The following is a 12,887-nucleotide window of genomic DNA, read 5'->3' as shown; positions in this document are numbered from 1 at the left end:
CGTTTTTTTTTTTTTTTTTTTTTTTTTTATTTTAATGTGAGATTATGGTCTGTTCTCATTAGTGCATCTTGTTGTATTCATTTGAGAGCAAATATTCTTTCCTTCAATAACTAGTATGTTCTTATATTAGTTTTTGCAAGTTTGAAACATCAAGCACTCTTCTGCATGCTATTAACTTCAAATTGTGGTGTACATGCACACATTGGACTTTTTATAACTTACGTTGGCAGAAATTAGAGTGCCTAGACAGGGATTTTCTTAATCTTCTTCTCCTAAACTCTGGTTATGTTTTAATCAGTCTTGTGCTTTAGACCCATGTGCTACTTCAAAGACATTGCATTCAAAACTCCATATAAATTATAATCAAGTTTGATATGAGGTGATTATTTTAAAATAAAACTTGATAATCAAGTTTGATATGAGGTGATTACTTTAAAATAAAACTTGGTAATCAAGTTTGATATGAGGTGATTACTTTAAAATAAAACTTGGTAATCAAGTTTGATTGAGTTTAAGGGAACATTAGACTAAAGTTAAAGATTTTTCACATTACTTTCTATTTATTTGTTGTTTTCCCATTATGAAAATCTACCCTCCTCTAAATAAGACCAATACATTTTTTGAAGAAGAGCATGAAAATAACTCTCAGAATTTACTTAGTGTCCATCTTTGAAGGCGTCTCTTCTGAATCCTATAGGAACTTCACTAAATCAACCACCTTCTAAAGACGTTTTCTTATCTGGAATCGTTTATACAATTAATTGAAAATCTAAATGAATGTAGCTTTGATTCCTTTGCTTTGAATTTTTTTTGTCTAAACTCAAATTTTCCCTATGATTGGTGAAAATGATGAAATTAAAAATAAAATATTAACATTGTAATTGTTATTAGATTCTTTATAATGAGCATTTCACTTTGAAATTGTGTTTTCTTATTATTCTTATAAATACCCATCGTGGTTTTATTTTTAAAAGTAAGATTCAGTATGAATTTTATGATTTTGTAACTTCAATGTATGAGCAGATCATTTGGAAATTGTGTTGTTTATTTTACATTGTAGATGTTGTCATCTGGTTTTGTTAAAAAAGCTCAAAATATGAAAAGCATCTTTTTCTGGACTGAATGATTAGCTTTCATGTGTTACAAAATTCAATCTTTATCTGTCTTTGAGATATTACTCAAAAAGTAGATATAATAGCTTTGAAATTTCAAGAAGCTCACCCTGCATCTTTTCAAATCAATAAAATAGTAGTAACCCAATTTATTTTTTGAATCTTTCAAAAATATAGAAAAAATAAACTTAATAGTTGTATTCTAAATTCAGGTACTCTGGCCAATAATTCCATTGGACAAGAGCAAGGAAACAGTTATATATATATATATATATATATGTATGTATAAATAAAAGAGGAAAAGAAAAACAGAACACATATTGTTAACTATATATACATACAGGCACACACATATACACTGAAAATATGTAAAATATTCTTCTGGCATTGACCATCACTAGGGTCACTATTGAACTATGGATTCAAGAACTTCAATAACATAATTCTTAAATTTACTTTCAACTCGATAAAAATATAATTTCCCCCTTCTTACACAATCATGCATGCTTACAACTTCACTAGCTTTCATCAGATTCATGAGAGATGTAATTTTTTTTGTTTAATTCTCTTCAAACATATGTTAGAATTTAAAGTCTTAACGCAGAAAGAATTTTGTAATTGTAAGTCTAGGCGGAAAACCATATCCAATCATGCAGATCCTAATGTCTTCAATATTGTTCATGTCACGCACACGCAAAACATTGAAGGAATAGTACAATCCAAAACAGCAATTTTTATTTGTTCTGACAATATTTGATCACGAAATAATGCACAAAAACTCATATTTGCAGAAGCAATTTTCCATCAAAGTTGAAAGGACGGGAATTCCTTAGCACTACCATTTCAAACCTATTTTGTTCGTGAAGGAGGAGAGCTGCTTGTGGAGCATCGGTGCAATGTTGCATTGGTAACTTCGCCCAGTTCGGTGCTTGGGGTCACAGCCTTTCGATGTTCGATGTTTCGTGTTCACGTGTGTGTCTGGAAATGCTTTTTCAGTGTGGATAAGGTTTTTTCAACCACGAGCATCGGTGTTAAATTGCCGTGTTGGAAAAGCTTGCGTGTTTCCATTTTAAAAAGAGGATGCTGTTGCTGATGCTTTCCATGACTTCATTCACAACGCCTTGGCATGCAGAGTTTATGAGGTGGCAATTCAGACTGTTGCCACTAAACATGCGTCGAGACACACACCGAAGCATGCGTGCTGACATTGCAAACTACTGCTAAATTTACCTCCACTGTGCAGCGGTTGGGGCGTCGCTAGGGGTTGAATCCCGTGGTCAATTGCTTTCTGATTATTGGTTAGCTCACCAGGTCTCAATACAATCTCACCTCATCGCACAGTTGTGCATGCAACGAGCATCGATTCTCATATCCGTGTGATGTTCACAACGCCGCCGCAAGTAATACAAAAGACCTAGGTGGCTTTTAGTGGCGCGCTCGACGCTGGATCGTCTCCGTTCACATCCCTTAATCATTTTAGAGAAAACGGTAGATGAAAAGTCCTTCGGGACAGTGGATGGGACTTAAAAGCAATCTGGCTGAGCCCTACGATATTAAGAATCTGGCAGAACCGACGTATGATTCCCGCTGGATTCGCATCAACTGGGTGTTTGGACGGCCAAGACTCGGTGAGATTACAGATAACCAAAAGGAGCAACGGCAGCCCTTCATCTGGGCGTGACATGAGACGAGCCCACCGCGCCGGCGGTCCAGGCACAACACCCTTGAACTTCGAATTACAGACAGGGTGTCTGAGTTAGGGGCTTTCGTCTTTATGCGGGGCTTTAGGGTTTAGGATCATACAGAACGCTGAGAATCAAGTGTTGGATAAAGGTTATGTGTGGGTGTGATGCGATTTCCGCGGCGATTGAGTAATTGGGAGAGACGAGTAGGGGAGGGGGCGGGATTTCGTCTCTAGTGTCAGTATTGTTATGGATTCGAGGAAGGGCTCGGGGAGTCGAGGTGGGGTGCGTGTGAGGACATCTGCGTTTGGAAGTCTTTCGTCGGTTGCAGTTGTTGAGAAGAAAGGTGGCGACATGGGGCACGGATTTGGGGAAGAGAGTGAGAAGAGCGGGGCGATTTTTGAGAGTGAAACGGAGTCGGTGCGTCCCGTGTGGATTGAAGTTGCTGATAAGGTCCGGCGTGAGTATGGATTTGGGAGTGGTGCGCAACCAGCTAAGTTTTTGCAGGTATTTATTGTAGTGTTATCGAATTGGATATTATTCATGGGTTAAGAATGAGGAAGTTGATAGTTATAATATTTTTGGTGGCACTTTCAGTGTATTACCTGTAATGATGTGAGAGTGGGAGAAAAATGGTGTTTCATGTCGCTGGTTGCCTCTATCTTTCTGGCACTAATGCTGAATTGCCTGCTTTTATGAGGATTCCTAGAGGATCTCGTAGTGTGGTTGCATAGGTGCTGCGTTGCTAAAATGCAATTGAGGTAGTATCTGTATGGAATCTACGGCAAGGATTTGAACACATTTCTACGAACGGTTACATACAATAAAAGCTAAAACCCTCCATAAACCCTAGCATTGTCTTGTGAAAATTTCAGATAAGATGACTTTCTTCTGTCTGTGGCAGGTCAAAGTTTTGAAAGAAACCAGGCCACCTGTGCAGATAGCTGTGGACAGTTTTCTTAGTCGTTTTTTTCCCCTCGGATACCCCAACAGGTTGTTATTTAAATTCTTGTGGCCTCGGCTAAGCTGGTTCTGTTCGTCTCTTCTCGTCAGCTTTCTTCCATTGCGAAGAAATACTTAACGAGATTGAACTTAAAGCATAAGTGCTTATGAAATTGGAACGAAGATGCATAATGTTTTCAGTTCAACTCCTGTATATTTGAAGTTAGTTTTTATGGGCTCATAAAAACCTTTGTGTTTTACAGTGTGGCAGAGGGTTATCTCGACTACTCTAAGTATCGAGCTGTGCAGCATTTCGCAAGTGCAGTTATGCATGTACTTTCCACTCAGGTGAGATTTCAATTTCATATCAATCTATGCTTTGTCCATGGAGGATGGAAGCACTTTCTTAGCATGGCATATATTGTGAATTTTACCATCACTTCGTCTTTTTCACTTCACTTACTGCCTCTGAACTTTAGCTTTGTGATGTCCTGTAATTCACGGCTTGTGATTTTCGTTTCACTCTTGAGTAGCTTTTATTTTGACGATGAATCAAATCGATGTAATAACTACAGTCACTTCTGGCGATTGGGTATCAGTCGCTACTCTTTGCTGCAGGTCTTCGGCCAACTCCTGCACAGGCCACGATCGTTAGCTGGGTGAGTATTCAAGTCAATGTTTCCTACAGTATTTGAAGTTAAAATTTTCGTACGCAACCATCTGGCGTTACCTTGTACATCTATAGGTTATAAGGGATTAAGGATACGATATTAGTAGCAGAAGTTGACGGTAACTTGAGCTTTCGCGTAGTTTGTGTAAATTACAAAGTACTGAATTTTCATTTCGTTTTCTTTTGTTTGAAGAAGCTTATTTATCTAAATTTTCGTGACGATTATTGGACAGGTCTTGAAGGATGGAATGCAACATGTTGGGAAATTGTTATGCAGCAGAATGGGCGCACGGATGGACTCCGAACCAAAACGCTGGCGCATTTTCGCTGATTTCATGTATGACGTTGGCGCAGGGCTGGAGGTGATATCACCTTTGTGTCCACAACATTTTCTTCCTGTTGCGGGCATGGCAAACCTTGCGAAGGTACATATCGTCATTCATAATTTTTCTTTGAACTTGGTTCACCGATGGTTGTTTTCTTCATGAGTTGTTATCTGACTGTGCATGTGTCTTACTTTAGGGCATGGCGCTTGTTTCTGCTAGAGCAACTCGGCTGCCTGTTTACTCGTCTTTTGTTAAAGAGGGCAACCTGAGTGATCTCTATGCCAAGGGCGAAGCGATATCAACACTTTCTAATGTGCTTGGTCTTGGTGTTGGCATCCACTTAGCATCAAATTTCGCTTCAACCATTCAAGGAAAGGTGGGCATGATATGAGAATATGATGTTCACTTCTGTTACCTGTGAATGTCATGGTTTCTGCCGTGATGGTTGTATATTGTGATATCTGTGACTCTTCATTTTATCTGGGACACCTCTAAATTTCCCCTTGGTTTTCATGTAACAGCTAATATGGGCGCCAATATTGTCAGCTATTCATTTATATTGTGTACAACAAGAGATGCGAGCAGCTCCCATCAATACGTTGAACTCTCAGCGGACAGCGATGCTGGTCGCAGATTTTGTCAAGGTTTGTCTTCATTGCTAAGTCATTTTTCCGCACGTACTTCTTAGTGCATCTTATTGGTATTAGAGAAGGGCTTTCATATAAGGGCACTATTTTGTTGAGCCAGAGCTTCAAGAATGTACTGAGGTCGAAGGTCTCTATTTGTGTTAATATGGGGCTTGTGGTAAACTTAGTCCCTTAAGAGATGTATGAGAAAGTTCATGGATCCTTCTGGGCAGTTCACTAACAAAAGTGTTGCACCGCCATGTTCGTTCTGGCAGACTGGGAGCGTCTCTAGCCCTGCTGAGTTAAGATACAGGGAGCGTTTGATTCTACCAGTCGGCCTGGAAAAGGATGCTGGAAATGTACGGGTTGGTGCTCCACTGCAGAGTGGTATTGGTAAGCCTTCAGTTATGGCTGAATTGAAGGAGAAGTTCCAGGGGGAGCAATTTCTTCTCCACTTCGGAGAGCAGGCAACGGACATGGTTTTACACCAGAAAGCATCCGGAGAAGATGCTGTTCGGGGGTGGCTACTGGCTACTCATGTTTCTAGATTATGCAAGGGCAGAAAATTCCAGGATGTGGATGTGTATGGGAAGATATTAGAGAAAGCATATGATGAAACAGAAAGATGTCTTCCAGCTTTCATATCTGGACTGAAAGACCATGGTTGGCATTCTCATCTTTTCTTGGAAGGCTCCGGAGTCCGAGCTGTTTGGTGATAGACTTACGAGGCACAATAGTTTTTACCGGTTAGGTAGGTCATTTTTTCAATTTTTACGAACATGTGTAATTCTAAAATTTTGACAATCAAACGATGTTTTTAAGGTTTAAATTTTCCAAGTGACTAATGTCTTGAGCTGCTAGAATCAACATTTTATGCTGAAAGTCGGCATGACGTGCAGATACGGTACGTGCCAAAAGCAATAATATTAGCACGATTCCTTCAATCATATTCATGATCTTTTGTTTTAAACTTGCCCTTCCTAAATGCCCGCAAAGAAGACGAAAATGTAGCATGCTGACATTATCAGTTGCCGACAGTTTCTGATGCAATTTGACGATGCAATGTCTTAGGCAGTTCCATCGCTTGTGGACATCGTTGTTTCAAAATTTCCAAGCAAAGGTGTCCTTTGAGCTAACCATGTACCAAATTTGAGGTATGCACATGGTTCAACTTCACTTCTTTTGAAAAGATGTAAAATCAGTCGAAACAGGCTACTTGTAGTCATTCCCACCAGAGACTATTTACGGTATACGTGCGCTGCTAGATATGGCAAATAAGGATGTCAACATGGCAGCGTGCAGCTCTTCGCACAAACCTTGTCCATGGAAACGTATCTGACTACTGATAAGCAGAGCTCACGATGTGTTTGGATCACCCAGTACTCTGCAACAAACTACGCTTGGTTTGGTATATTGACTGGAAGCCCATTCTCCTTCCAGGCCAGGTAGCCTCCTCCCATATCAATGACTCCTGTAAATTTCTGCACATACAACATCATCAAGACGTCAAAAGAGAATCTTTAGAGACCAACAATTTTACTCGGAATGGATCAATTACAGCGAATTGATCGAATTGTGTTTGTCAGCACGCATGCACGCACGCGCACAAAAACACATGCACACATTAGTATATATATTCCAAGCGAGAGAGATCAGTCAACACCCTAACGTACCCCTCAATAAACTCTGCGTAGGACCCAAACATAACCATATCCATCCAATTTTTTTTCAGATTTCTGAACTGAACAAAACCGTCAAAAACAGGATGTCTTACCGCATCCCGAAGTTCTGCAGCAGCCATCAAAGAGCGGCGCCCGCTCTGACATCCCTACAGTTGCATAAAATTGGAGTTTCATGTATTAGACCCTCGGGCATGTGCAGATACTCCTAAAACCAAGAGCTAATCAACAACTCACTTATGAATGAAGACGCCACTAGTCATCAGTTCCTGTGCAGAGAGCAGATAAACTCTACAAAGAACAAAAGAACAGTGATAACAATAACGCAAATGCTTACAATAAGTATTTCATCGTCTTTGCTAAACCCCTTCTCAACTTCCGCCAGAAATTTGGGGTTCTTGCTCATGCCTGCATAATGTCAGAGGAATATCGTTTCACTTTTTGTGAACAGAGAATACACAGCAATAAGAGTTCCTGTGTTAAGAGAAATATAACGATTAAAAACATACGTAGAACATAACGAAAACAACGCTCGAAACTGGAATAAGCTGTTTGTGATGCACGCATCGAGGCTTGAACGAAATACTGGACTCTTGAAGCCTAGACAAGTACCATAACATGCGAATCTGAGATACAATGATTCAACAGACACTAACAGGAGAAGCTTTCACGTATCACAACAATAAAATGGTTATATGATGGGCATATGTTGCCCTCTGAGTTCTCTTTCCAATATGACATTGTACGATCACCCTATACAATAGTTTGTTCAAGCAGCGATTCGTGACCAAATTCAACAGGGTTTGAGCGCACACCATGTCCAGTTTTAATAAGGTAGGGAATATTGACAGCGCCTTTCACGTGGCCTGCAGTAAATTCCTCTGTTGTCCTGGGTTTATAAACAGAAAAAAGGTTAACGGCCAAGTTAGAGGTTACATTACGATGAATGGTGCGGCTTTCTTTCAAAATAACGTTCAGACTCTATTCCTCTCAAAGAATTTACAACCAACACACTGCAGCTACTTAGTAAGTGAGATACTTTTACTTTGACAATTACAATAGACAGATGTGTACGAAATGGCACGCCACACACGCATACTGTCACTTTCGTATCTCAAGTACGGGAATCCGTATGCAAAGTCACAAATTTATATTACACGCAGGAGCGTTTTCCAGAAACGTCAGCAGAAAAACAGCAGATATGCAATGTGCGCGAATTCCAGATTAATTTGTGTAGTGTAGAATAGGAAGTTCAGAATGTCTGAACTTCTCAGGCTGGTAAGGATACATACAGAAGAAAGTAGACAAATGGATGATCAGAGCTCTAACCTGACATCCAAGCATCGGTGGCCAGCATTGAGAAGTTCATGGGCAACTTGCACAGGCACACTCTTGATTGTACTTGTTTCATTTTGTTTCGCTGTAATATATAACCTGCATCATCAGTTTTCCATACGTCTACATACATGTAAGCTCGTGCCCGCCATCTGTCACGACCAAATTATTTGCACTACTGCAGTATTTTTAAAACGTATCGCACTGTATCTCCAACTGCAGCGCATAACTGTCCTCGTATTATCCTACAAAACGCGAATCTAAGATGACACTTTCTGAACTTGTACGACTTGTATCAATCAGATATTTTCAGGAACTTTGAGCGATAATAGAAATTATCTTTATCTTTGTGTGAGTACGACTTCATCTACAAGTCGATTCTCGACAGGTTGGCCTCCCGACTAATCGGAACAAACTAAGAAACTTCGTCAAATCCTGACTGAAGTACATAGAAAATGAATAAGATTTAAACATTTTAAGAAAATCGTTACAATTGGCAACATTTCTGTTTAAAATTTTAGTATTCAGTAACTGGCTCAAGCATGATCCTTAATTTTGTGACGCCTTGGCTTTAGTCAAAATGCGAGATACCAGAAGAACATGTCTGTATGTGTGTGAATTCACTGTTTTAGAGATATTCAACTACATTATCTTGTTGATAACCTAAAACTAAACATGTAGTTGAGCATTCTAGCAATTCATTGTTCCCACTATCACACAATGCCTAAAAATTCTAAAGAAAGACCTCATCGAAAATTAAGCGAATTATTAATTGTATCATTAAGGCCTTTATGTCCAAGACATAGTCGACATCCCAGTGATTCCAAAAATTCATACTGTGACCACAACCAAAATTAGTCATATAAACATGACCAGAATCAAGGAGGAAGAGGAAGAGGAAAAAAGGAGAGAAAGCAAAGAAAACAGAAGGAAAGAAAAAGATGTGGAACAAGGATGACTTCGCGAGGAGTTAGCGATACTTAAGCACTGAACTTTGCAGGCAAAAAACGATAAACAAACCAGCACTTACCTCGTGGGCACATTAAAACTCTTCATAGTCGAAGAATGCTGCGTTTTCCTTCGCAACAAAGCTGAGCACGAAGCTCCTCTGCTAAACAAACCATCTCCGCTCGTCGTACACGCTGAGGTCACTTCTTTACGAAATGAAGCAGGACTAACAGCCAAGGAGGCAACAAACCCAGCCTGTGCAACCGACATGTTTCTTCACTGCACCTCTCCTGAAATTCACTCTTCCTTTGATACTTCAAATTCACAAAGATGCTGCAGATAGCACAGCGACACACGTTCGTATCCTCTGCTATTCGCCTCTTCACTTCTTTCTGCTGCAATCCACTATATTAATGTTTGCCGCATGCAATGGACGCAACACACAAAACAAGTCTCTGAGCTTCCGAAGACTGAGCACAATTTTCTACAAACGTTCCTACAACTCGACCACATGCACAACTTCCTCTTCACCTTTCATTCGTAAGCTTTACGAAAGAAGGCGCCCCACCATATGCATCAAAATCCTCGTATCCTCAGAAAAGCAAAACGCTCATGTTCCTAAGTGCATGTCCGACATACCTCAAAAACCCATCAAAACCCAGCTTAATCTATCACTAATGCACCCCAAACGTGCCTTCAAATTCAACATCGACAATATCGACCCCATCAAACATCGATAATATCAACTAATAAGAAGGATATTATTAAGAAACTAGATTACCTCTCCACAACGTTGCAGTGCGCGAGCAGCTGTAAACCTCGAATTGCTTACGGAACCCGCCGACTGTCGAAGCGACGCCACCCAGATGCGCAATGTGGAATTGGATCAGGCCCCATGGAATTTGGAGGCAGCAAGAGATGAGCCCAATTCAATTCCGACGCCGGCGATCGGCCCGATGGGCCAGCCCCATCCATCCCGCCACCGCCAGGCGGGTCCACATCGTATTCTATACATGTATGAAATTTATATATTCTTAGATGTATACACCCAATATCGTACATCAATGTACGTGCTTTCAAATCGCCTCCGTATGCGGCTTTGGATAAAGTTCCGCCTGCGATAACTTGATGTCCTTTTCATTGACATAGACCCACTTGGCTTCTGCAATGAAGGGTGATTTTTGAAAAAATATTCTTGCATCGTGTGGTGTTTGATTTTCTGTGTGTCTGAACTCGTAATTGTGTGGAATTTACATATGAAAATAAAATAAAATAGAGATTTCTATACATGTATATTATTATTATTATTATTATGTAGGCGACTTCTATTATTTTGTGGTTGGTGGCGAATTTAATGGTGAAAAGCATAAGTGAAAGTTTAGAGGGTTTTGGGTTTAATCAGGAATGGTCACGTGAGTTTTTATTCACTGTTGCAATGTTTCCACAAGGTCTTGACTTTGTTTATTTATTTATTTTGGTGATGGTATCACTCCTGATAATGTTGTCGGTGGATCAAATTTAAAGCTGATCCTAAGTGAATAATTGATTTTTAAAAAAATAAAAAGCAGATGGTGCATAGAAGATGGTGCAGGAACTCACCAAATTTATTTAATTTCTGATTTAAATTTTTGAATAAATCCTAGTATTACTCAAACTTTTGAACACTCATAACATATTATAAGAGTTTATATATATATATATATATATATATAAAATATAATTTGATTCAATTGGTTGTCTTAAAACTAATGTATTCATCTCAAAATCCATCCATCTATTTATACATGTATAATTTATATCCTAAAAATAAGGATCTTAATAATAAAGAATAAAAAAAATATATCATACATATTTTTATGATTAGAGTATTGTTAATGCTACCACAATTTTTACTACTACCATAACATACCTACATCCTTTGTCAATATTATTAATAAAAAAATTAATTCTAAATATAGTATATTTAAAATATATATTAGCAAAAGAAACTAATTAAATATATCAAGCTAGTGACAAGTTGTGTTGATAATAGCAAAAACTATGGTGACATTAGCAATATCTTATGATTATTATTATTATTGGTGATTATTTATGTAATTCTTATTATATATAATTCATTGATGAGTGAATCAACTCTGGCTTCTAAGATCTATTTCTAACTTATGTACCTCAATCCATATCAAGAGAAGGTTTTTGATTCAACTCATGTGGCTCCTTATGCTGAGTGTTGTGTAAATAAAGATTGTTACACACAACACATCAAGTACTATGAATCAATCATAAAGTATGTAATTTAAACCAAATACAAATTCACATCTAACACACTCTCAAGAAAAGATTAGAAATCTATACCAAACTAAGTCAAGTTATCTTTCACACCATAAAGGGAGAATTCAAGAATATAAGTGTGAAAATAAGAAAAATCCTAAAGCTTTACTAAAATGGCTAAAACACCATAGTCAAACAAATCCTTATAACAAATTCTTTCAGTCTCAAAATTACTTATAAGATTTAATTTGACAAGAATGTCAAGTCAAGGGTTTTTTTTTTTTTTTTATTTAAGTATTCAAGCCCTAATTGAAATGAACAAAGATTATTACATACAACACATCAAGTATTACAAACCAATTATAAATATGTATAATATTTATGTAATTTAAACCAAATATAAATATACATCCAATACATTTTCAAGTACTTTTTTTAGTTAATTAAGAGCTCTTCTAAGCAATTAGGACTATAAAACATATATTATTGAAGATGAATGTGATAATGATATGAATGCTAAATTATACTCCTCCGAACTAGTATTGTAGCAGCTAGACTACCAAAGTGTGTGACAAACATAATAAAAGAAATTTTCAATCCTTATCAAGAGATGATGCATAATAAGAAGACTTCTTATAATGAAGACAAATCCAATCTCCAAAAGGGAGAATTGAAATAGGTCGTGTTAAACATGTCATATGCCACCTATGTTGGCATTGATTATGTAAAAGCATGATAGCAACTTTTTTCTTCTCACCACATATAAAACAAGGAAGACGAATTGGTACAACTTCCAATTTAGGATATATAGAATCAATAATAAGAAGATGATAAGGAGCACAAATCTTTGAATGCTCCCAATACTCTTTTCCATACTTATCTTCTAACAACAAAATATTATTATTCAACATGGTCTTTATATGTAAATTTGTGTGCCTTGCCTTAACATCAAGTGTTGTAAGTACTTTACATTACAAATACATATAATCTTCTTTCAAGAATCTTTACAACTGAGGTCAATAAGATCGATTACAAATATGAGCATATTATAAAGTATTGCAATGTTGAATAATAGATAAGTTCTCTATAGCCATAGGCATGGCTTGTTTAAAGAACTTTGTATGATCATGTAGTCATTGAGTGCAAACATCAAGATTATCTAGGTCTATAATTGGAGCTAGCTTCTCATATATTGAGCTAAGTAGAATTAGCTACTATCCATACAACAACTAGTAAGGATTATAAGATATCAAAGATGCTTATCTACTAAAGCATAATCCATAGCAATCCATAGCAACA

The 12,887-nt window shown here is 37.8% G+C and overlaps 2 protein-coding genes across 3 annotated transcripts; one reads left to right on the top strand and one right to left on the bottom strand.

Annotated features, from left to right (window-relative positions):
* The first annotated feature begins 2,522 nt into the window (after positions 1-2,522).
* LOC112293738 (protein root UVB sensitive 2, chloroplastic) lies at positions 2,523-6,187 on the top strand. Its single transcript, XM_024543526.3, has 8 exons — positions 2,523-3,301; positions 3,699-3,787; positions 4,000-4,084; positions 4,336-4,395; positions 4,640-4,831; positions 4,929-5,108; positions 5,254-5,376; positions 5,634-6,187. Exons 1-8 carry the CDS (start codon positions 3,044-3,046, stop codon positions 6,072-6,074), a joined length of 1,428 nt encoding a protein of 475 aa, XP_024399294.1. The 5' UTR covers positions 2,523-3,043; the 3' UTR covers positions 6,075-6,187.
* Positions 6,188-6,465: 278 nt separating this feature from the next.
* LOC112293739 (thiosulfate sulfurtransferase 16, chloroplastic) lies at positions 6,466-10,185 on the bottom strand. Of its 2 annotated transcripts, none has more exons than XM_024543527.3 (7): positions 10,102-10,185; positions 9,403-9,715; positions 8,367-8,471; positions 7,853-7,926; positions 7,375-7,445; positions 7,133-7,186; positions 6,466-6,839 (listed from the first exon to the last, which is right to left on the bottom strand). In XM_024543527.3, the coding sequence occupies exons 2-7, from the start codon at positions 9,588-9,590 to the stop codon at positions 6,753-6,755; spliced, it is 579 nt and encodes a 192-aa protein (XP_024399295.1). In that variant the 5' UTR covers positions 9,591-9,715; positions 10,102-10,185; the 3' UTR covers positions 6,466-6,752. The 2 variants fall into 2 exon arrangements, with proteins under 2 accessions (XP_024399295.1, XP_024399296.1); XM_024543528.3 differs by having other exon boundaries at positions 9,403-9,712.
* Between the last annotated feature and the right edge of the window lie 2,702 nt (positions 10,186-12,887).

Source organism: Physcomitrium patens, chromosome 16, assembly GCF_059467195.1.
Source record: "Physcomitrium patens ecotype Gransden chromosome 16, ASM5946719v1, whole genome shotgun sequence".
Classification (NCBI taxonomy): Eukaryota; Viridiplantae; Streptophyta; class Bryopsida; order Funariales; family Funariaceae; genus Physcomitrium; species Physcomitrium patens.
This window is presented reverse-complemented; position numbering and strand designations above follow the sequence as displayed.